We start from the raw sequence: 24,809 nt of genomic DNA on the forward strand, positions 1-24,809 counted from the left end.
ATGAGGTTGGAAAAGCACCGCTGAAGGAAAACGGAGGGTAGCGTTTTCAGAGCGAGTGGCCAGGGGGGGAACCAGGGGGTGGTGGGAAACCTTGGACTGGATTCGAGCCGGGGGTGTGCTCGCATAGGTACCCGGCCCGGTCGCGGTTATTTGCCGGTCGGTTCGTGCACCCGCCGGAAGCACACCTCGTATAACGCGCTCTCAACCGAAGGAGAGGGGGCCACTGGTGGAGAGAAGGTGGGTGGATGGTGGTGGTGGTGGTGGTGTTCGTCGCTGGCCATTTCCGTTGCGAACCGCGTGGATACAGAACCGGCACGACCACCGGCCTGGGCGGAATTCCTGCTTCCCGAGCAGCCAACAGCAGTTTATTCTGCCGCCAGTGACCGTAACAGGATACGTTTCGTGTGTGTGTGTTTGTGTGCGTGTGTGTGTGTGTGTGGGTGTGTGTGGTGAAGGAACGGAGATTAATGTGCATCTCGAGCCCGCTGTAGATTGTCCCGTGATTTGTTCGTAAGGATATGTGACTGCAGACGTAGATCTAGACGTGGAGGAGTAGGTCAAGAAGAGTCCAACATGAACTGGAGCCTAGCGGCCGGTGACCGTGTCCGGTGTCTTCAGACGCAGTTGTTCCCCGTCTGTGCTACGCTTGCGGCCAAAGGTTAGCATCCTTGCGTTTGTTCCATCCACTCCCAAAAGCAACGTCGGCAGGATACGCGCGTCCTGGCACTGTGTGTTTGTGCGCGGGCGCTTTTCTTATTGCCTTGCAGTGAAAAACAACCGATGCACTCCAATCGTGAGGGTGTATGACTCACCAACCAGCCGAACATTCCACCGAAAGGACCCCCGCGGGTGTGTATGTGTGTGTGTGTTGTTGTGAGGGCCGTGAAAATAATTTCCACCCGTCACTCAACATTCCGCCGCAGACACCAACCGAGGGAGAGGTGGAGAGGCGGCAGGTGTACGATTCCAACACACACACACACATACACACATGCCTGTCTTTCCCGTCCCCTGAGTAGTACAGCTTGTTATCTTTCAACATTGGGCGGGAAGGAGGACTGGCCGGGTTTTTTTTTGTTTCATTTTAACTTTTGTCAAGCACATTCGATAGAAAAGGATCGCGAATACCAAACGAGTGGGTTTCGGGTTGTGAAAAAAAAAAAAAGCAAACAATGGTTTCGGTCAGTGAAGGGAAGGGAGAGGGGAGGTGAGGAGGGGATGATAGAAGGGCGCAAGTGTACGGTTTGCTTGTGTGGGTGGCTTTTGTTTGGGCGAGAAGCGAAAACACCGGGTGACCGGGGGGTTGTTTGGCCTGGCAGTGAACAACGACCAGACGACCCGCGGGGGGAGGGGGGGGGGGGGGAAATGAAGGGAACGAAAAGGGCAGGTGTGTGACAGTGTATCGGAGGTGGAGGAGGTCGGGTTCTCGGCAGTCCAAGAGCACTCACGATTATAATGAGGTTCAATCACGGGTACACCCGCGAGAAGGTCCCGTTCTGGCAGGTGTACGACTCAGGACGTGTTGAGACCCTCGAGCGCTCTTATTAGACGTCCGGAAGTGGAAAGAATACACAAAACAGCTACATCTGGAAGTTGTACGTCACAGCAAGACTCTCAAGCAAACGGAACCATCGATCAACTTGTCGAGGATGTGCTGCAGAAGTTAAACGACGCACGTCTAGACACCTTTGGAGCAGGTTATGTGGACATTGGGTGCACGAGCACGCTATGGCGGAAACTCAGTCCACCTTCCAGGAAGTCGCATCAAACATGCACCCAACATGGGTCTCTTAGAAGATGTTCAAGGCATCTAACATTTAGACGGACGTGGTTCTTAAGTGATCCAAAAACCTTTCTCCTTCGGAGATGTGATTTGAGATGTCACATGAAATGTGATGCAGGAAATGTATCAACGAGTTACGATACTTAGACCTGATGAAATTATACACCAAGTCCTGATTTCTTACTGTTACCATAGCAACAGAGCGATATTTTGATTCCCTAATTCTAAGTAGCGTCCAAAAAACCGTTCCGTCTTCAACATGACAGTTGGATCCACGAATCCATGGATTAGTAGTCATAACTGGGTAGGGCGATAACTGTATAAATCGCTCACATGAATTCTCGGCTCAAGATGCGGACGTAAAGTACAAGAACATCAACGCACAGTGATTCTGACAATTGTCAGATGCACCGAACAGAAAGAAGCTACTCTACCCACAGATGTCAAGATGGGAGGAAAGATCAACGACCAAGATGGTTTGGCAGAAGCTGAAAACACGAACAATAGCTGCCAGGAGGTCGGAGTTTCGCGGCAACCAACGCCAAATGCGACTCACACCAGCCACAGTCTCGCGGGCAGATGTCTGAGAAGTTGCATTGTTATCGCTGCAAGGTTGAGGATAAATATAAGCCAGCGCTTTCGGTGGCGATAGTGCGGCAGTAGCTGTGGTAAATGGTGGCGAGGGGGACAAAACAAATCGCGATCGCGAGTGGATCAGCTGCGCAACAGCTGATCGGGCGTGTGCAATGCGATCGACCTTCAAAAAATGGCAACGCGCACTGAGCGTCATCGGGAACTAGCGGAGCCGTCACTGTCACTGCGCGTACGTCACCGTCGGGTGACATTTGCCACCGTTGGGCGACGGTTGTTGGTATGAGGAAGAACACCTCACTGTAAGGTGTAGAAAAGAGTGAGAAAGAGAGAGAGAAAGCGAATCTCGAACGGGGAAATCGTTCGTACAACAATGGTGATCGAGAGAGCGAAGGTATTTGGCATCGATTGGACGCCCTTTTTTTTCTCTTGGATGACAGAGCACTTGACGATGGGTCAGATAAAGCCACCATGCCGGGCTGATCTCGCACAGGGTGAGCAGAAGATCACGTGCAGAAGAAGGGACTCGAGAGTAAGCCAAAATTGTGGCGGAAAAAAACGAGAGCCAACGTAACGTAACGCTTATCTTAGTATATCGCGTTACGATCGAGTTACGTGGATGTTACTGTTGCTTTTGTTTGGTGGAATTTTCCCCAATTGCAGGCAGATGAGAGAACGTCGAAACTCATTACGGGAATGAAAGAAATCCATCCTAAACACCTCTTTAGCAGGTGTACGAGTTCGCCAAAAGAAAGCGGAATTCGCCTGTCACGCTGGGCTGGGTGTGATGATTTACACCAAATTACTTAACACGAGCCGGCGGGCGGTTTCACGCACACGCACACGCACGGCAAAATAGCACGAAATCAATCAACGCCGCGTGTAGCTAGGCTTGACCACAGAAGACCGGCTGATGAAAGATAAGCGGCACGAGAGCGCGTTTTCGCATCAACCGGGAAGATGTCATGGTAGAAAAATTGCTACATGACACACGCGGCCCTGTACCTTCTGCAAAACACCGTGGGTGAAATGGATGGAGCTATTTTCCACCCCATCACTCCCAAAAAAGAAAAACCACCACCCTCATTCACCCTGGCGGGCGCATTCGAAACAAAACCAAACGAAACATCATCACAAACGGTTCGAAAAGGTATATTTTAAACACGCACATTCCTCCCACTCGCTTTGTTGGGGTTTTTCATTTTTACCGCGCTGATGAAGGGTCTATATTTCATTTGTTTGCGTACGGAAAAGCGATTCGAACCTTCTTAAACAACCACCTGCCCTTTTGTTACGCAGAAATGAACGCAGAACAGGAGATGTTAGAGAGATTAGGGCCGAAATGGTCGTCGGTTGTTAATGAGCACAACAAAATGGTGGTTTGGATCGCGTTTTGGTTGTCTACACGGAAAATCCATTTCCCAATTTTCCGGCCTAGTCCATTGCGTTCCGTTGTTGCATTCCATTCGTTCCAGCGTGGAAATGCGACCCTGAGCTCGGACATTATTATTCTCGAGTGCCTTTACGAGGGGGTTTGGAAAAACCTGACAAGAGGTGAGGGAAAACTGGTACAAAGTGGGGTGGGGAGAATCCCAACAATGGTCTCTTGGGGACATCGCAGCAACAGAAGCATACCGAAGAAGTGAAGAGAAAGGTGTAAACTCACAGCGATTTTTCGGCAGGACGCGCGATCGTGCGAATGGAGAACAGGAAAATAAAAACACCCCAGCTCGAAGGGAGCAGAGAGGGGTGAGACAGGGTTGCAAGTAGAAAGAAGAAGCTCCATTGCATTCCCCAAAACGAACCCCACATTTACAATCTCAGCTGTCAGCTGACGTTTTGCAGAGATGACGGACGCGACTGAGCCAAAACAAATCTTGATGCCTTCGTCTTCGCCACACGATGGGGAAGGAGGAAAAAGAAGATAGGTGATAAAGGGGGATTGGGGGGTGGATCGTTGTTCTGAAGAAGGCACGGGGTCCGGGGGAATTGCATCACCTGAGAAACGGGTGGCGTTCGCGTTATGTTGACGGGGTTTTCGGTGAAGAAAGCGACACGGCTGGGTTGGGTGAGAGCGATGCGGTTTGATGGTGAAAATGACAGCTCGCGCACAGTGGACGAGTAACTTGAGCTCAGTACGAGGCTAAACAAGCGTTTTGAGCTCTAAATTTCATCAGGATGTGGGCTCTTGGAGTGATTTCTTGAGCTGTTAGAGCTCACTATGAGCTGACACATTTGTACAAACTATGGCAATTTTCGTACATAACAAGAGCATTTATGAATGTCCATTGCAAGAGCATATCTATGTGTTTGAATTGCACCCCAAAGGGTACAAAATTCACCACTTTTTAGTACACATTTGAAGCTACAAACATATTCTTCTGGAATAAAAACAGGATGCCGAGATTCATCTGCAACATCCATGCTTTCTGTATGCCATGTTTCATTTTAATATTCTCAAGTACAACTCATGTATGAAAAACATTTTCGAATATCAGCAAATAGCTTTTTCAAAAACAAAGTAGTACTATCACCATTACAAGTTTCGTGAGCCTTTTTAACACGAATCCTTCAAGCAAATGTTCAACCCTCAACAGCCCATAGTGCACCAGGTGGATCACCGTCCTATACCACAACATAGCGCCCTCTCGCTCACACCAACGAACGCGCGCCCCATCGCAGATGACATACACATATTCGGAAAAACGCGTGCGCGCGCGCTCATATCCACCCCCAAGATGGTACACGCGAGCAAGCGAGACGGCACGCTCCGAATCGCGATGGTAGCCTGCGAAGTCAAACATTCCCCTGCAGGGCAGTGACGAAACCGGCGTACCGGTTACCATTCAACGTTCAGTCGCTCGGTGAAGATCCTCGACGGTGGATGCGCCTGGTCGTTTGTACGCTTCCATCGTTTCCGTGTGTTCTCTCGCGTAAAAGCAGCTTCCGGGTGGTCACGCGTTTTTTTTCCGAAGGGACTGCATTGTGGGTTTTGCCGGGTGCGTTTGTCCCTTTGTTTTGGTTTTGGTTTTTTTTTTGTTTCGCTTTTCGGTTCCGGTTTTGTTTTTGTTGGCGTTTCGCGCGATCAAGTGCGGGGGTGTTTAACGGTGTGCCCGAGGGGTGGAAAGCGAGGAAAATCCCGAGGAAAAACAAAAACGAAAAACACCCAGCCACCGATCAACGGGCGCTTCTTGCAGCAGCACACAATCAACGCGGATTTTTTTGCTGGTTTTTCGTTTTCCTGCACGGCCAAGCAACGGCTACCAGTGGTATGGTTTCATCCCTTAATTTCCTTCCCAATTTTAAGCGACAAAGCAACACACGAAAGGGGTGGATAAAAAAGAGACACACAGAAAAGCGCATCCCCCAAACAAACCTTGGGTGTACGAAATCGCGCGAGTGTTGTTTTTTTGTTGTTGTTTTGGCGAAATGATGAGTTTTCCGCGGTAACATCTTGAAATGCACCCGCTTTTCCTACTCTTCACCCTCCCACAGGGCCGTTTGTTTTTATTTACAAAGATGCGCGCGCGAGCCGGTTCGCACACAGCGTGAGATGGTTTTTTGGTGGAAAATCGAAATGAAAAACTCGTCAAAACGGCGGTGAGGGTTCGGAAGAAGCACTCTTGAGGAAAGGGTGAAAGGAAATCACACCCCAATTGATGCGAAGAGAACACAAAACAAACGCGACTAGTCAGCCCTCGGTTGCGATCATCCTTTTTTGTGCGCGCGCCAGCTGATCGGTTGCAAGATGAGGTTTTTCCTCATTTTCCTCCGCTCAAGCCCCATTTGCGCAGCGGGGGTGGAGGCGGTGATAAGAGTTGAGGGGGGGGGGGGGGTTTCAGGTCAACGGCGATGAAAATGCTTTGAGTTTCGCGCAGATTGTGAAAGATCGCGAGAATGAGGATCTCGTTGGTGTTCATCGGAAAACTGTTCTGGAGGTCCCATTACCACTAAGGGAATAGGGTTTCTTTGTGTGCAACGATACTACAAGCACATCTCCTTTTTGATAAAGTTTTATTGCTCAAAATGTACCAGCAAATGTGAGAATTGCGAAAGAAGGCCATTTTATTGTGTGGAAAACCCGTTGAAATTTCAATAATCTGTGAGATAAAGTTCGTCATTTCAACGTGGTACAGCCCTTGGAAAACATGGGTTTTCCTAAATGAATGATTACACACAGCATGCTAAAAGAACTCGCTATAAACCGACGAATGGCAATTTATTTTGAACAGTCTTTAAGCACGTGTGTGGATTTTTCTCGTAATTTAAATCGCTCCAAAAAAACGCTACGATCACGTACGATCATCGATGGAGGAAACATCCTCATACATGCTTCCCTCAAACAAACACAACACGAGCCCAATCTCAGCACGGCACACATTTTCCCACGGCCCCGGAAAATCACTTCCTGCAAAACGGATTAGCTTTCGTTAAGGGAATGGGTTCAATTTAACAGCATGCCTCGCGGCATAATACCCTCCACCTCGGTATGATAAATATACACCCAAGTGGCCCCGATTCACCAAGAAGCACGAAAGGAAGGCTCATTTTTTGCTATCCACCGCCCCCTCCCCCCTTCCCCCGCGCGTGCTCCCTTGCGAAATCCTGCAATTCTTCGCACCGACTGAAACACCAGGCGCCTCCATCAGTACCGGGAACAAGAGCGAGAAAGAGAGAGAGAGAGAGACGGGAGACACGCGCGCAGGAGTGGGTCTTAATACATCTCAAGGAAATGAGCTTTTCTTTTCATCGAACCCCTTGCCACCTCCCTTTCTCTCCCCCTCAGGAGAAAAGGCGTTTCCTCCACAAGCCGTAAATAAGCTCCCGCGAAGGCTCGCGGAGTATACAAACTAGCAAAGAATTGTGGGGCGGGGGGATGAAGAGGCAAAAAAAAAATCCCCCACCGCACACGAAACTCGCAAGCTCATTAGGGCTTATGAATGTTTAATAACGCCAACCGGAACGAGCGCCCGGTGTCGTTTGCTTCTTGTGGGTGGTTTCTTTGGCCATGCTCTATCACGTGCAGGAAAAGCCGCATCGCTTGCACATTGTCAAGTGGCCGTACTCCACTCCTTCAGCTCGCTAAAAAAAACCACTCTCACCCTAAGGGCATGCCGTCATCGATGAGCACGACGAATCGTCCGGGCGCGCGAAAAAAATGCTCTCGCAATTAGGGATGATTTATTTTTAACCTCAACAAAAAGCCTCATCGAATGGGGCGCGAAGGTGGTGATGCACTCTTTTGGTGGCTTTTGCAGCGCATTAAAGACGTATATTGAGCAGCCAATGGCTCACGCTTGTGCTTTCCGAAGGAAGCTTGCAGAGGGGAAAAATGAAGAAATTCCTCCGAAAAATAATATTGAAGGAAAAATGGAACATTCCCTCGGTTTCGATTTTCATCGGTCAAACAAAAAATATATTCATGCATTTTCTCTCTCCCTTTTTTCTTTTCCACTTCCAACAGCCGGCTACTTGGGCAGTTTTCTGTCGAACAGCCTCAAAACGCACCAGCTCGAGGTGAACACCGACTCGAAGACGTTACGACCGATCGCGCGCCTGAAAGAGCCCCGGGAACTGTTCGCACTGCCGAAGGAACGAGACTATGATTGCCCCCAGCAGGCCCCCCGATGGCCCATCGAATGCCAGGTGAGTGCGGCAAAAAATACCGACAAAAAAGAGAAGAAAAAAAATAGATCCTCCCCCTCCAGCACGAGGCATCCTTTCGAGAGCTGAGGTCTAGTTTGCGCTTTTTTTTTTTTTGCTTTTCCTCCCAATGAAACTGCTTTCATACCCGAAATCATATCACCCTGGCCATTCAGGCGTTCAGGGCGGAAGGGGAGCAAAGATAACAGGAAAATGAAATGGAAATGGCAAAAAAAAAAGAATCGCAAGCACCCGCTTTCAATCAAAAGCGTAAACACTTAAGAAGTGGTCCGACGTGCAGGGTTGTCAAACTAGGGCGCGTGTTTGGGGTCTATTGACGGTGGAAAATTGATTCGCTTTTTCCGTGCTACATATCAGAGGGATGAATTCCGGAGTGTTAGCATTGATAACGCTTTCTTATGCAAAAAAATGGATAATAAAATAAAGAGGAGCATAAGAGGAACACCTCCAAAACTGCTAATGCTTCGACACTACTGGTAGGGCGCTAGGAGGCGAAGTGCTAGTGAATGGAGTTAATTTCGAAATGACGTATAGCTTCAAACACCTCCTATAAACACTCTCCACTCGGCACCTCCAGCACTCGTGCCTCCCTCCATACCCACACACACACACGCAGAGTTGGTCGTTCCTGCAATTTGGACGTGAGTATTGACGGCTTTTTTGTCCGAAGCAAGAGGCAACAAAAAAAAATCACTGCACCGGCGCTAGAAGAGGGAACACAAAAAAACAAGACCACAAATTTCAAAGAAATCAACACCGAACACGCACGAACTTCGGGAGTGAGAGTGCAAGAGGGGAAAGAGAAGAAAAGGCGAGAGCTGCAAAAACCTTTCAAAGAACCCCCTCGATGGAGGCGCCTGGTTGCTGGCGTGGCGGGGACGCAAACAAACCTGACAGCTGGCAGAGGGAGGGAGAGAGGGAAAGAGGGAGAGAGGGCCGGCGCGATTGCTTTCGGAATAAAACCAGTACACGCCGCGACAAGCTACGTGTGTGTGTGTGTGTGTTTATGTGTGTGTTGAAAATAAAAATTAAACTGCCAAAATCTCGTCTCTCGCACTAGGCTTCTTCATCAATGGTGCGAAGCGATGAACAGGCAGGGCGCGAGGGAAAAGGGGAAAGCAGTGAACAGGGGGTTTTCCACCTAGTTTTTCCTTCACGCTTTTCTTTTTCCGCCCCCCAAACGAACCACTGAAAGGATGCAATGACATGCGCTATCGCGAAAACATGCTCGGGGAAGAAAAAGAGAAGCAACAGCAACAAAAAAAAAACAGCAAAAAAGGACATAAACCCCGCGCAAAAAGATGACGCTCCTCTGCCCCCTTTGGCCCGTTGCGTCCCCACCGGGGAGTTTTGTTCCAAAATTCGTTCCAGTCGATTTATGATTTCCATTTCCTCGTTTCAACGCGCGCGCGCCGTCGGATGGGGGTGGTGTTATTATTTTTACCACCGATCGTATCGCGCTGCGAGAACGGAAAGCGAGAGGAGAGCGGAGGGAGAGGGAAGGAAATATGGGGGTTTTCGCGCTTTAATTACCATTGACCGAAAAAATATTACTCCCAAAACCGTCTGGTAAGCGTTGAAGGTGGAAACAGCTGCAATTAGCTTATTCATTTCAATCGCCAAACATCCCAGTCCCCCCCCCCTCCCCCCTCCCTCTACTTTGTGACCATCAAGGAGGGATGGTGGGGAGGGGGGGGGGGAGGGAAAGGAAGAGCGTGAAGAGAGGCACTAAATTTAACCCACCCAGCAGCAAGGAACAGGAAATCGCACCCAAGACTTTCGTGCGGCTCAAGGATTTTTACGTCCTGTGGAGTTTGTGTGTGTGTGTGTGTGTGTGTGTGTGTGTGTGTGTGGTTGGGCCTACGTTCAAGGATTGTGACGGACTTTGCATGGCGTAGAAAAGTTTTACGGTCCTGACAAGGACACACACGCACGCCTAAGCCCAGTAGTTGCCGGTGGAAATTCGGTGGAAATTGGTGGGCAAAAAAAAAAAACGGCGAAAATAAAGGAAAAACAAGCCACCCAAGCGCGAGACGATGAGTGGAAGTTTTTAGTGCAACACATCGAGAGCAAACTTCCCCGGTCACGGCACCGGTGGTAATTGGGTTTTTGTGCACAAGTTTCAAAATTAAATCGAAAGAGTTTAGGAAAAAGCCAGCCCGAGGCGGGAGCGAGAGCGAGGGTTACTTTTAGATTAGTACGGTGGGAAGAATATGATTATACTAAACAGACACCACCGCTCGCTACTCACCCTTGCTTACCACCACCACCCCCCCCCCCCCCCACGCACCCCACTGCAAGGACGCGTTTTAGGACGTTTTTTGGAAGCTTTTTTTATTTTCTTCGCAACATTCGAGCGGGAAAGCCTTGAAACTTGCGACGTTCGTTTGAAGCGTTGTGAGAACGCAACGCAAAAACACTCACCGCACCTCACACACGCATACACGCACACACAAACATGCCATGTGCTGAAACTACGAAGGATTACTCATAAGTGGGAAGATCAAAGGGTAAACGAGAGCTTCGGCAAAAGCTCGCCCCTGGTGTGGTGGCGTAAAAAAGTGGGCCACACAAGAGGAGAGGAGGGGGGAGAGTGGTTTCCTCCCTTTTCCGACGAGAATTTTCCGGGCTGAGACGGGTGGGTGGAAAACTACACCCGCTCGTCTGGCAGTGAAGCGAAATTAATTTCTTTCCTCCCCCAAAAACCTAACGCTTGCCAGGTGAAGGGGGTGGTAGCAGAAGCGTTGGTGGATGGAGAATGGAGGAAGGGCTTCCTACTGCTCCTTTCTTCTTTTTTCCACCTTTTGTTTGTGCCCCTTTTCTCTCAATTATATCGCTTCTGTTGATTTTTGTTTTCCCTTGGCTTGCTTTCGGTCGAACGGAGGGAGAAAAAAAAACCTCCGATCGAGCACAATTGTCTACCCGGTTTTTTTCCTCTCCAACGGGCGTGGGCTGGTGGGTGCTTTCGCTTCATCATCCCCTCTACCCTCTACCACCAATAACCTTATTGCTCGGAAGACTGGATTACGTCACGGCCTTCATGGGGCTCGATTTTCCCTGTTATCTTTGCCTTCGATAGGCCAAAGCCCCGGCAAAAGAAAAGCCAAACCGGGGAAAAGCCTGGGAAAAATGGTATGCCAAAGGGAAATGGCATTCCACCATCCTCTTCCGTTCGAACACCCCCGCCCCCTTCCCCCCCTCCGCCCCGTGTCAGTCGCACGCGGTCTGATGAAGTCGTTTCGATTGGGCGCAATGAATTTCCACTCACCCTCCACGCGAGGGCGGAAGCAAAGCCCGCAAGGGGGTGGGAAGCGGGGAGAAAAGAGAGGGAGCGAAAAAAAAAGCACGAAATAAATAAAAACACCCACAAATGGAATGGTATGAGAAAAAACCAATGCCCGCTGTCTGAGGCTCACAATCAAAACGGGCCTGGTTACCGTTGGAAGCAATGGGGCAATGACTCCTGCTTGTTATGACTCCCACCATCCCGCCCCTTCTTCGCAGGGCGCGCACTAAATTTAGAGCCCCTTCCTCGCCTCTCCTCAATCACCCCGAAATTCGGCCGTCCGGGATCGATTTTCCGTACAATTTGGCCCTACGAATAGAACATTTGGAGGGGTTTTTTTTTTTGGACGCTGTGAATAAATTTTCACCACCAAGTGTCCGTTTCCGGGTGAGACGGGAAGAGAGCGCAGTCACGAAGGGTGGCAGTGGGCATTGATTAACCTTTGCCTGGCCAATTCCTGCGCGCGAACGGGTAATTAAGGTGCCGATTAAATTAGTCCTTCGGGTAAGGTTCGAAAAGGCGAACACCCGGGGTCAACCGTTGGTTAACTGCGTCACAGAAAAACGGGTGTTAAGCGGGGTGGGAGGGAAGGACCTACTAGCAAGCGGGAGGGGGGGAGGGTGTCACATTGAAACGTTGTACATCTTGCGGCGCAAAAAAGTCCACAGTGGAGATGTTCGTTTTTTTTTTGCTTTTCCCTCCATTTCCCAACTCGCATGTATTAATCGCAGGGATGATGAACGACCACCCTAAAGGACACAATAGCCCTTTTACTGATACCCCACCCAAGCGCAACAAGAAACGCTGCGAATGGCGTGTCCTTTTTGCGTGGAAATTACCCACCACTCCGGATATCCGCACTGCGGTTTTACCCCGTGGCTTTTTGTGCGTCCGAGCAGCGAATGTTTCGTACACCACTGTGTTCACCGGACAGGCGCGCCATTTAATGGCCTACATGGTAGTACGACATCAAACAGCATCCATCTTGCCGGGGGCATAACTTCGCCTACACCGGTTTACGGGGTTGAATGGGAATTGTTTGTGAAGCGCGTGAAAAGAAACTCGCAGGAGCTCACGCGAAAAGCAAAGAAAAATGCGCAACCACCAGAAGGCCTTCTTCGGGCTCGTACAGTGTGGGCTTGGTGGTGTTCGCTTCATGACCTTTCTTGATTGCTTCTGCCCCACCCTTGCAGGTCCTCGAGGAGCGCGTGTACCATCTGGATGACGCACCGGAAACACCGGAACCGTACTACCAACCGACGGGAAAAGAGCTACAGCCGCGTCCGGTAGGCGAGGAAAATGGCATCATCGTGTACAACTACAACCCCACCAGTGCTGTTCACTACGTAAGTAAGGGAGTGTGAGCAAAAGAAAGAGAGAGAGAGAAAGCAGACGAGGACGATAACGATGAAACGCGTAATGACAGGCAGCTGGGTTGAGCCAAACGAGCGAAAGATTAATATTCGCTGCACGTCCGCGAATCGCCAACTGTCGCGTGTCTCCGCGCGCGCGTGTGTGTGTGTGTGCGCGCACCTCTGTGTGTCCTGTGTGAGTGCCCCCCCCCCCATCCGTCGTTGCCGTCCGTTGTTTTGTTCATCGTGCCACTGCCGCCCAATCCAGCCTATCCTCAGCTCGCTCTTTCGCCGTGACAATTTCGCCCTTTCCGCAGCTTCGCTTTAGGCGCTTACGGCGCGGAAAAGCTTCAGCGGAATGTCCTTTGGCAGGATGTGCATTGATGGATATGTGTATGTGTGCGTGTGCCACTTTACACACTCTTTCGCACGTCCCCATGGCCGGAGCTCGCTCGCTGGAGCTTCAAGAACATTTGCCTCGTCAAGCTGGTGTCCTTGCTGGTTGCACTTAAAACATCTTCACAAACACACACACATACACACACACACTCCTACACTACTCCGCATCGCTCGCCCTGCGCTCTTCCATCCTTCCTGTCCCATTTGCAAGCCACCCAACTGTCCCGTTTATCCTAGAGTTGCACTGGAGATGCTAAAACCGGTCATCTCGTTTGTCTACTGTATTGTTTGACTCTTATTGTATGTTTCACTCTTTGTTCTCTCTATATTATTTTTGTTGTTGTTATTAATTGAATCGTTCTTTTGATTTGTGTTCTCATTTGACCCTACTATTGTGTTTTATAATCTTTTGTTTCTTTTTTCCCCTTTTTCCCTCATCCCTTTCCTTGTTATGTTCATTGTCCCTTCGTCACACGCTGTCATACAAAAAAAATACTCTAAAAATCTCTAAAATACACCCACGCACACATGCACATTGTCACCACTCACACCATCGTCTGACGCGGTGGTGTCTGCAACTCAAACAGCATAGAGAAAGCGAACGCCGGATAGTAACACCCGAACCGGATGTTCTCGTTCAACCAAGCGAGACGGCAATGTTCCGACATTTGCGGCAACTTCGCCGTAAACTCCAGCAACCACGGCTCCATTGGGACCCGTCAGAGTACGACGAGCGAGCCTACACGTACGAGCAGATGAACGATCCACGAGAGATCCTGCCGTATGACGAGCAGAACGTAACGACTCGCGAAGGGCCATCACCAGAAGTAACACCTCCACTGGCACCACAAAAACAGCGCCATCACCGGCAATGTCAAGGCAATGCCTCCACCGCAATAGTGTCCGATGGAGGTGACACAGGAGTTACTGCTGAGAACCTGCAGAAAGAAGGCGATATCTTAAGGCACTCTAGCTGCAGTACACGATCGGACCACAACAGCGATGACGATGACTCGGACGACTCGGAAGGCGAACAGACGGCTGGTGGAGGTGGTGAACTTGCGGAAGGTGACCTAAACACCTTGAGCACGTCCATCACCACCAGCTCTGCCGCGTCCATCGAACCAACCGCCACTAATCCCCTGCCCGATCTCTGCCCGCAGTTTAGCCGCTCGACCGTCGGCGGTTCGAAGGCACAACCAGCCGCCCATCCAACACCGCTAGATCCGGATGATCTCGTGTTCGAGTCACGCTTCGAGAGTGGCAACCTTGGGCGAGCCATCAAGATTACGCCGACCTATTACGAGCTGTACCTGCGCCCGGACATGTACACCAATCGGCACACGCAGTGGTTCTACTTTCAGGTGAAGAACACCAAGGCGAAGGTGGTCTACAGGTGAGTTGGGTTGGTTTGTGGTGCAGATAGGCAAGGTCCACGAGAAGCCCTCAGCATGAGAGTCGTCCCCAATCGGAAGGAGGGTCTCGTGTGCAAAAACCCACACTCGGGGATGAAAAAAAAAGAAGAAAAAAAATCACCCACGCGAACAAGCAAAACCAGCAAGCTATGGTGGAGGTGGTAGATAGGTGGAGAAAATGTTCGATCTCGAACCGGAACAACTGCACGCGCCGGTTGCGATGCGCCTGCCATTAATTACACGGCTCCCGGCGTCCGGCGGTGTATAAATATACACTGGATTTCCCACCCACCGAGGAAATGGAAAATCGCCGCTGTTTGTGTGTGCGTGTCGGTAGGTGTGTGGGTAAGCTGCTTGGGGTCGCCAACAAAATGACCACATCGTAACCGTGTGGGTGTATGTATGTGTGTGTGTGTGTGCGTGCGCTCATGCAAAATTATCGGATTATTATGCTTAACGATCTGAGCTGCTCCTGTTCGACTTCGGCTCCACGGCAGATCGGGGGACCTGACGTACGTGTGGGGGAGTTGGTGGTGGGTCGAAGGTTTTCCATTTCGTGCACAAAAAAAAAGAAGCAAAGAACATACACCGAAACGCGAAACCGGCGTGCGGTTGAATTTCGATCACGTTTTCGGTTGGTGCCACAAAAACCCAACCCAGCACCCTTGTAAAAGATCACCTCCAAACCTGGCTGGTTGATGGAGGAGACTTTTGCCAAGAATAGTTCCACCAACGGAACAAACCACGGTGGCCTGTGATGCAGCTGATTTCGCGGTTGCGAGCGATGAACTTGCTCGTGTCGTTTAAAATGGGAAGCATATTTAACGGCAGCGAAGTTGGCAATAAGCAGCAATATTGGAGACGGCCGCCGGTCATGGGTCTAGTTTAATTCTGAGACATCTGCCCTCAATGTCGCGCTTAGTATGATTGCTCTCATTTATTTGTGCGTCGAAAGCGAGATAATGTCGTGACAATTTATCAGCTGTTCGGGACAAGAATGATCACCTTATTGCGTGCTTTTCGGTGTACGAACAGGTTCGGAGGTACACCTAAACCAATGTTACTGATTCTAAACCATGATTGTGGACGCAAAAACACGCCACTAAAAGCTTTCCTATATTCTAGACTATTCGTGGTATCGTGTTATAATAATGCCATTAGCATTATTTATGATTATTTGCGACATCGAACATTACATTTGCCTTCTCCAGTTATTTCGAGGTTCTTGAGCTATTTCCAGACGGTGAGAGGACGTTGGTCCACAAATACATGCATTACACCCATCTCGCCCTTAAAGATGTGATCAACATTGTTCCGAACGAACGAGCACGGCAACCGGCCAGCTGTAAATTATTCGCGAATAAAAGCTCGCACATGTTTTATTTATACGCGGGCCCGTTTCGCCGAATTCAACTGGACACCCACCCCAACCAGCTTCTGCCTGCCTGCCCGTCGCTCAGGTCCAGGTTACAGCATACAGCAATATGTTATTTTAAATTTCCCCCCATTCCGCGGGGGCAGGCGCCAGCGAAACGTTTGCATGTTTTCGAGGCAAAACACTGCTTTTTCGGAGCGGCACGGAACGCGAAAACAACTGCGGACTGCTTCCAGCTGGTGAACAGCTGACATCGCTTGTTTGCCGCGCGTGCGTGCGTTTCCGTGACATTTTGTCTTGTGTCTCCTGCACGGATCTTTGGATCATCTCCCTTTTCGATCTTTGGAAGCGAACGTGTGGTAAAATATCTATACCCGGGTGGTCGGCTCAAGGCGAGATCGGTTGACATACGGCGCGTGCATAACGCCCGGTTGAAAGATGAAATACAACGCACTGATGGTGACCAATTAAGAGGACACAGCTGCCGCTTTAGTTTGCTGGCTCGGTGTCACGTTCTAGATGGACGTCGGTTGCGGCCTGGTGTTGGGTAAGGGTCCTATACGCAGCTGCACGAGTGTGGATATGGGTATAAATAACCTTCCGCAATGGCGAGACCACCGACGAGACCGTACCTCTCAGGAACCTTCCTCAGGAAGTACCTCCCAACGATCTGCTCGCAGCTGGGCGATAGTTCCTCACCTTCTCGGCTCGGTTATCCTCCCGCGATAGGTTCTCCATCATCAACCTGACGAAGCCAGACAGCCTGTACAAAGAGGGCATGCGACCGCTGATGTACTCGACGATGGACGCGGAATGCAATCAGGTCGGCTGGAGACGATGTGGCGATAATATCGCGTACTTTCGGAACGAAGATAACAGGTAGTGTGTGTTGCGTGTCTAGTACATCACCTGCTAGTGCTCTGCTCTAACGCTCTGCGTTAACGCCCTCGTTTCGGGGTCCCGTGGGGTGGAAAAACAGCAATGGGTACAATTACAGTCACTACCATCACCGGCCAGCGGATGACGACGAGGATGAGTACATTGGGACGAGTTCGTTCACGCTGTCGTTCAACATCGAGTTCAAGTACGACGGCGATACGGTTTACTTCGCCCATAGCTACCCGTACACGTACTCCGACCTGCAGGACTATCTGATGTGCATCCAGCGGAACCCGGTCAAGTCGAAGTTCTGCAAGCTGCGGCTACTTTGCCGTTCGCTGGCCGGCAACAACGTCTACTATCTCACCGTCACCGCGCCGACAACGCACGAAGACGACAATCAGAAGGTAGGGAGAGAGAGGGTAGTATTGCGTGTATTGTGGGCATATTTTAAAAGGTTACTTAAGCTGGTGGACGCATGCATTTCCTGGCTATGATTCGCGATCAAAATGTCACGAGAGAAATGGGTCTAAAAATGAACTAATCTCGTTCAAGTGACTACTCGTAAAATGCATCCTACGTCTAACGTCTTTGCTGACTTCTTCCACAGAAAAAGAAAGCAGTCATTATCACCGCACGTGTTCATCCGGGTGAGAGCCCGTCCTCGTGGATGATGAAGGGATTGATGGACTTCATCACCGGTGATTCGTACGTGGTAAGTATGCGCGCTTGAGCAGGTGTTGGACGTCACGAGTGCCCACTAAAAAAAAATATCACATTGCTTCGTGACATCCAAAGGCGAAAAAGCTGCGGCACAAGTTCATCTTCAAGCTCGTGCCCATGCTGAACCCAGACGGCGTCATCGTAGGCAACACCCGCAGTTCACTGACGGGGCGTGATCTCAATCGCCAGTATCGCACGGTGATACGCGAAACCTATCCCTCGATCTGGAACACGAAGGCAATGATACGAAGGTAACCTGATCGCTTGGATCTGTCAAAGGAAAACGTCACGCGAAAATCACCTCATCGGTATCTCTTTCCTTTGCTACCCAGACTGATGGAAGATTGCGGGGTCGCGATGTACTGCGATATGCACGCACACTCGCGTAAGCACAACGTGTTCATCTACGGGTGCGAAAACCTCAAACGGCACCCGGACCGACGCCTGCTGGAGCAGGTGTTCCCGCTGATGCTGCACAAGAACGTAGCCGACAAGGTACGGGCAGATGTTTAGCGGATAGGAACAGCCACCTGGCAACGCATGATCACCGCATTTTCGGTGTATTTCTTTTCTTTTTTTCTCGCTTCACCCTTGACAGTTTTCATTCGAGAACTGCAAGTTCAAGGTGCAGAAGAACAAGGAGGGCACAGGCCGGATCGTAGTGTGGGTGCTTGGTGTCACCAACAGCTACACACTGGAGGCATCCTTCGGTGGCAGCACGATGGGAGGCCGTGCCGGTACACACTTCTCCACGGCGGTACGTATACACATGCAAACACCCAACGTTTAGGGTGTTACAACACTCGATCGCTTAACCCCTAACTATAAACCTTGCGAATCCATCTCCCGCAGGACTACGAGCACATCGGGCGGGCGTACTGCGAGACGCTGATGGACTATTACGACGATAATCCAATCAAAGTAAATTATTACCTTAGACGCATTAAGAAAACACGCAAGAGGGAGAAAAGGCTGCGGAAAGCGCTGCGCAACCAACAGCAGGAAAGCTTCTGGTGGCTCAATGAAAGCTGAACCCAAACCCCATGCCGTGCACACAACCCACCTAAAACATCGTGCGTGTGTGTGTGTTTTTTTGGCTTCAACGAGGAGCCAAAAACCGAAGCCATGCGCCTTTCCTAAGCTTTCTCTCCGCTCTCGTACGACAACACTCTCCCACCTGCTCCAATATCCTGTCCCGCACCTTCCTGAGACATTCAAGAAGAGCTCAATATCTCACTCCTTAAGTCACGTCACCGATATATAGATATACCTATCCCTACAAGTAGTAATCACTCAGTAGTAACCGAACGCATACACCCCGATCTGGAATGGCACGTGGTGACAGAAAAACACACACTCACATTAGTCGTAACGCATTATGCAGCAAGGCACTTGCTTCCGGTTGATCGTACACTGACGCAAGCTGGTAAGCAGTGGCAAGAAGTAGAACCGATCGAGCTGCGCTTCGTATGTGTAAAGTCTAGCCTTCGTTTACTTGCTAATTCCATCCTGTTTTAATTTTGCTAGCCAATTACCAATGTCGAAATTACTTGTAGCCATCTATCTGTACTTAGTGTGAATGTGTACGTTTAGTAGGAGTGCATCTGTGTGGCAGGCCACGTACGGAGCACCCGTAACTAGTTAGTGCGGATGCGATTCACAGTTGTATTATTATTGTTTGTTCATGTGTTCCTATTAGTTTTAACAGCAGGCCATTACGCGTATGCTAAGTAAAGGTGATGTTCGTCCTTATCTCGATGTTTGTGACTTATTTGATCAAGATCTCACCTCCGGTTAAGATTCCGGCCATTGATCTTGACCATTTATTGATTGTTTGATCCTTTTTAGCTGTGCTCCGTACATTTGTTCGATCGCGAGTTGTGGGTAACCTGATGTGTGTCTTTGTATGTTCAATGTGTCCTATCAAAACCGAAGCAACATGCTCGCTCACCACACTCTCCCAAACCTTTCTATCTCACACGGCTTTAACCGGTATCTGATGCGGATCGAATCTCAAAACAACAAAAAAAACGCACTACTCCAAACTCAACCGAACACCTCCACACGCCACGGTCACGTAGCGCAACTACCGTCAGCTGGTGCGGAAGTACCTCTGGTATATACTGAACCTACACAACCCGTACGGAGAACCACCGTCAGAGGGCGCTGTTATGTTGAAGTTGCGCCAGTTCACGCGCATCCCTGTCCCTCGTACCGCGGATGAAATGGAAGCCCAACGTGAGGAGCGCAGGCAGGAGGAACAGGAGCGGCTGGAGAAGCGACGCAAGGCTAGTGTAGGCCGTCCTTACACCTACTACCCGTTACGCCAGAAACCGGAGAAACCCTTTCTGTTCAACTGGCGACATTGGTTCTGGCCTTAAGATCCTGATCGTGGACGATTCGCTCTTAGTACTTGCTTTCTTGTATCTCTATCTCTGAGTTACGCACACACACATGTTTGCATAAGGCCAAGTGTCGTCATGACGAGTTCAGTAGTTTAAGGATAGTCTCTCTATAGGGTGTGATGTTTAAGTTCCATTCCAATTTTAAGTTTGTATCCTTTCGTCTATGTACTTTAATGTCAAGTACATCAACTCAGTGGATCTATGCAGCGTGATATTTAGATACAGCCCGTGGTACACATCAAAATATGCACACGCAAAAACGTCTACCGTCGGCCATTTCCAGCCCAACTCGAAACACTCTCTCAACCCTCTTATCAACACCTCACTCATCGACTAAAACACCACGGGAACTACTCCTCTCAACACACGGTTTGCCCCGGCGGCTCCGGCAGCATCCCGCAGGCCGACACGTCCCGTCTGTCTCCCGATACTAACGTTTCTCTTGATGTTATGTCCACACCGTCCGACCACTCGGCAACCGTACGAACCTCCGCCCTCATCCATCTGCTTTACCAGCGAAAGTACCGGCGCAGAGTGCGCCAATGTCTCTGGTTCGTGCTGAACCTGTACCATCCGAACGGACCGCCACCGTGTGATGAGGCGATCCAGCGCCGGTTCCAGCACTTCCTAGCGATACCGATTCCCCGAACACCTGAGGAGCTGGAGGCGATCCGGCAGGCTGAGCTGGCCGCGGCGCCTCCACAACGTCCAACCAAAGCTAAGCGTAAGGTTGTGGTGGTGGTACGACGACGCCGCCCAAGTAGCCAGTTAACGCAACCGGTTACTGAGGGTAAAGCGGATGAACGCTCAATTTGAGGTGCTCATCTTCAACATCCTCAAACATCCACTTCGGTGGGTTACAGGGTGTCTAGTACTATACCTAACCTTCTTTGGGACGCCTATACTCCTATACCATGTCGACAATTCCGTACTGATGCGCCAAAAAACAATGGTTGCTCAGACAACGGTAGTCCAAAAATACCTTCATAGTAATAGGTCTTAATTTGTATAAAGTATGTAGCTTTAATATTTGAGTTTGTACTGCATTGTAGCCTTGTAATCGACATTATCTACTCGCAAATAACGATGCGTTATTAAATGCTTATTCCATTCTAAAGCCAAATAACACGAATTTATATTCTACCGATGAGGTGAGTTCTGAATTCTGTCTTCAGCAGTTACGAGCTGATCTCGAGTCATTCTGTTTCATGTTCTCGGTATATGTGTAGTTCCACAGACTGGCCGTTAGTGTGTGAGAGAAAGACGCCTCTGATGGTGGTTTATGTCGTACTAAAATAAAACGAAAGCAATTTTAATTCACATCAACTCGATATATATGGGATAAGGTCTACGTAGGGTATTATATATCCGGATATGGTTCACATGGACAATAATTTGCACACATCGGGTGGATCGAAATATAGTTAGACGTTGTTTGTGTTTATGATTTTCGTTCCTTTAGTAGTGCCTGCTTAATTTCAACTGCTTTACACCGTCGAACAATGCGTCGAGATCCGTTCAGTCGACAAAGCGTTACTTAGATGGCTTGCTTTGATGCACCAGCACCAGCCCGAGCCATCCTGGCACTGGTTTGTTCGAGGTACTATCCTTCACGAGATCCTTTCCACCCCCTCTGTGCCCCCACATCCCCATCACCATAGTCTCATCTACGCACCGAAACAACGCAAAACCAAACCGGAAATTACCCACAACCACCAATCCACCCAACAATCGCCGCCGGCCAAAACCCCCCAACCAGGAGAAGCTGCGCATGAAAATCCTAACGAGACTGTCGAAGGAGGGCTCAAGCGCGGAGGAACCACTCAACATCCCACTGTCGGACTACTCCAGCGATGAGGGTGACACGAGCAGCAGTAGTTCGGAGGATGAAGGCAAGGACAGCATGGCCGAGCTGGAGGGTCCCTGCTGTTCCACGTTGAAGGTGCCACCGTCGTCACCGGTTCTGCCGCAGAAGCTCAAGGGCAACAAGAAGGTAAACATCGACGGATCATCGAATCACCGGATGCGAACTGGACGTGGCAGCACCTTTCCTAACACCTAGCTCCTTATTCCTTCCGATCACCCGCTAAATTGCCCATGTGCGCCTGCACCAGATGTCAATCGGAGTCCTCCCAAAAGCCCCCGCCGTGTCTGACTTATGTATAGTACTGCTGTACAGTTGGCCGAAAATGACTGATGTATAGTGTACGGTTGCTAGATGTCGGGCTTCGAAGCGGGCTAACATTGAGCCACGTGCTCTTTTCGTCCTTTCTGGCCACGACTCGTTTTCAGAGCAAGAAACAGACGGTTCCACTAACGCCTCGGCCGGCGGCATTCCGCCGGAAGTCACACAGCGTGCAGCGCATCGTGTTGGACATCCCGACAACGGAGCCGGCGAGCGATTTCTTCGAGTATACGTCCGAGGATGAGCTGCAGTTACCACCAGCGGCCGCTTCCGATACCGAGAATACGGTGAAACGGACGTTCCGGCGGCGTAATCGGCCGCGCCGGACGGATAACATCCGGAAGCTGACGTTGCTCGGTTGCGAGACGCAGTATCTTATGCCACCGGAGCTGATTGTGAGGTCTGCGGCCAACAGGTATCAGTCGGAGGATGAGGATGAGCAGAGCAAGATGGTAATGAGCATCATCAAGGAGTTCCCGCCGGTGTTGGGTAAGGAGCGCGTCTGGCAGCGATCGAGTGGAAGTGAACGGTGAGTATTTTTATGGTACGATTCTGGGTTATTCGTAATAGGGTGCTCCATCGCTCGCACCAGAATTATTTGGTATGAAACGAGCCAATACGTTCTAACCATGTACGTTCTAACGATCCAATAACTGTTTATGCCTTTCTTCGTAACCCTATACAATTCCAGTACCCCTTTTATGTCCATTATATTGCATTATGTTTAGTATCTATATGTATTCAGTATTAAGGGTCAATTAGAAGAATGTACAACAAACAAGTTGGTGTAGAGATGAGCAAATTCTACCAAAATGAGGAACGAAACATAGCTTGTTCTATTTTTAGTCAAACCGAAATCAAGGAAACTATTTAAAAAGTCATGATTTGAAAGGTGTAATATGAAATTTCGCATGCAAAATAATCATATGATACCTATTTATAGCTTAATTAAAGTTATAAAGATATCATATGATCCTCAAGACTTTAATCGATGGTTTGATATTTTCTAAATCCGGCAATCAATAACAAAATCAACTGCTGGAGTTTCTCCTTTATGACTATGAGTTATAAATGTAACCAGCTCTATTTTTTATTGTCCCGGATGTCCCTAGACAGATGTAAAAGACCTGTATTTTAAAATACAACCTGGGAGCAAACCAGAATGGTCATTGTTACATTGATGCATTGAATTGCCAGTTAAAAATCTCTATCCTCGCCCTCCACAGGACGGTTGACGCAATGAAATCTGCCAGTCCGGATCACGGTCAGATGAGATTCTCGCTGAAACGCTCCATCTGGACCGGTACGCATTCGGACGGGTACGTGAACGATTGCTACAATCCGCGTCCAATCTCGTGGGGAGCTCCACCAACACTCGTCAAATCGACACACTACGACAACGAGGCTCTGCTCACGTAAGTGACCCAACGGTGGCAGGACGACAGCATTCGTACTCACGTAGAGCCTCTCTTACAGGGCCTGTTCGCAAAAGCTCGCAGCGTGGAAGGACGAAAAACGCAGCCTGAAGGAAAAGCACCACAAAAGCCTGCTGAAACATCACTCGCACGCGTTCAGCGCACACAAGGACAAGGAGAACCGTGGCGTACGGATGAAGATCACGGTCGGATCGGAGCAATTGGCAGCGGCAGCGGCAGCTGCGGCCGCTGTGGCCAAACACAAGTTTGCCACCGTTGCCGTAGGTGAGAAGAAACCGACCGAGCAGGGCCTGGACGGTGGCACCAGCAGCATTTCACGCGTCAAGCGGAAAACCCGGTACGTAACATACAGAAGAAAAAAATTAGAAACTTCATTTCGCAACCCACCCAACCGGGATTTTTGTGGTTTCGCTTTCCACAATCCACAGTTCGACGCTGAGCAAAATCGTAGAAAAGGCGGAAATCATCACTCACCTGTCGCGGAGTGCTCGCGTCGGTCAATCCCGCCGGTTGCTGGCCACCAGCTCGCTCTCGACCGCCGGTTCACCCCGGAAGGCGCTACTGAGCGTGCCGTCCGCGACCGCACTGTCTGCCGGTACGGCCGGATCCAACGCGAACACCCCGAACGGCGTCAATGGGCCCCCGAACGCACCGTCACCCGGCGTGAAGAATCCGAGCAAGTTCCGGACCAGCGGGATCGTTGTTACCGCGGCGCAGCCACTGCCAAAGATGCGCAAGGCGTTCGCAGGTCGCGGGAAAAGCACGGCCTCGCCGATCAAGCTGCCCACGACCAGTATCGATATTCAGCTGACGACGCTCTGCTCCGAGACGGAATCTGAAAGAAACGTGAAGGTGGTTACTGGCAAGAAGCACAAGAAGAAGCGCACGGTGAAGGATAAATCGGCGACCGCGAAGCTGCCGTGCTAGAAGGTGGCACGTTGCGCCGCTTGTAGATAGGCGATCCGGATTTTGGGCTTAGCGGTTTTCCGGTCCATTTTCGTTGGAGCTGTGGTGGGCTCGAGATCCGCACATCCCGTTTTACTGCACGCGCCACGGCATGGTGGCGTATATTGATACAAGCATTTTACGAGTGACAAGTAGACGCGCGCTCACATGTTTTGTAAGCTGAACAAGCGAAAGGCGAAAGATAACGTAAGGAAAACAATGATTTATAGAAATAAACTGATACAACACACGTAGTTGGTGATACTCTCGGAGCCACGTGAGGGTGCATTTTTTTTTGTTTTTGAAGCACCCGTTCGCCCTCTCACCCACATCCACCCCTACGGCGCTGCCCGAAAGCTACGCAAACGAAG

General features: G+C 50.0%; 1 protein-coding gene across 1 annotated transcript; it reads left to right on the forward strand.

Annotated features, from left to right (window-relative positions):
* Positions 1-573: 573 nt before the first annotated feature.
* Positions 574-24,670, forward strand: LOC128729304 (cytosolic carboxypeptidase 2). Its single transcript, XM_053822975.1, has 16 exons — positions 574-658; positions 7,839-8,020; positions 12,518-12,670; positions 14,239-14,471; positions 16,595-16,744; positions 16,845-17,151; positions 17,355-17,459; positions 17,543-17,718; positions 17,800-17,962; positions 18,066-18,224; positions 18,320-18,388; positions 21,632-21,865; positions 22,165-22,586; positions 23,284-23,472; positions 23,534-23,830; positions 23,922-24,670. The coding sequence occupies exons 1-16, from the start codon at positions 574-576 to the stop codon at positions 24,418-24,420; spliced, it is 3,423 nt and encodes a 1,140-aa protein (XP_053678950.1). The 3' UTR covers positions 24,421-24,670.
* The last annotated feature ends 139 nt before the right edge of the window (positions 24,671-24,809 follow it).

Source organism: Anopheles nili, chromosome X (assembly GCF_943737925.1).
Source record: "Anopheles nili chromosome X, idAnoNiliSN_F5_01, whole genome shotgun sequence".
In the NCBI taxonomy this organism is placed as follows: domain Eukaryota; kingdom Metazoa; phylum Arthropoda; class Insecta; order Diptera; family Culicidae; genus Anopheles; species Anopheles nili.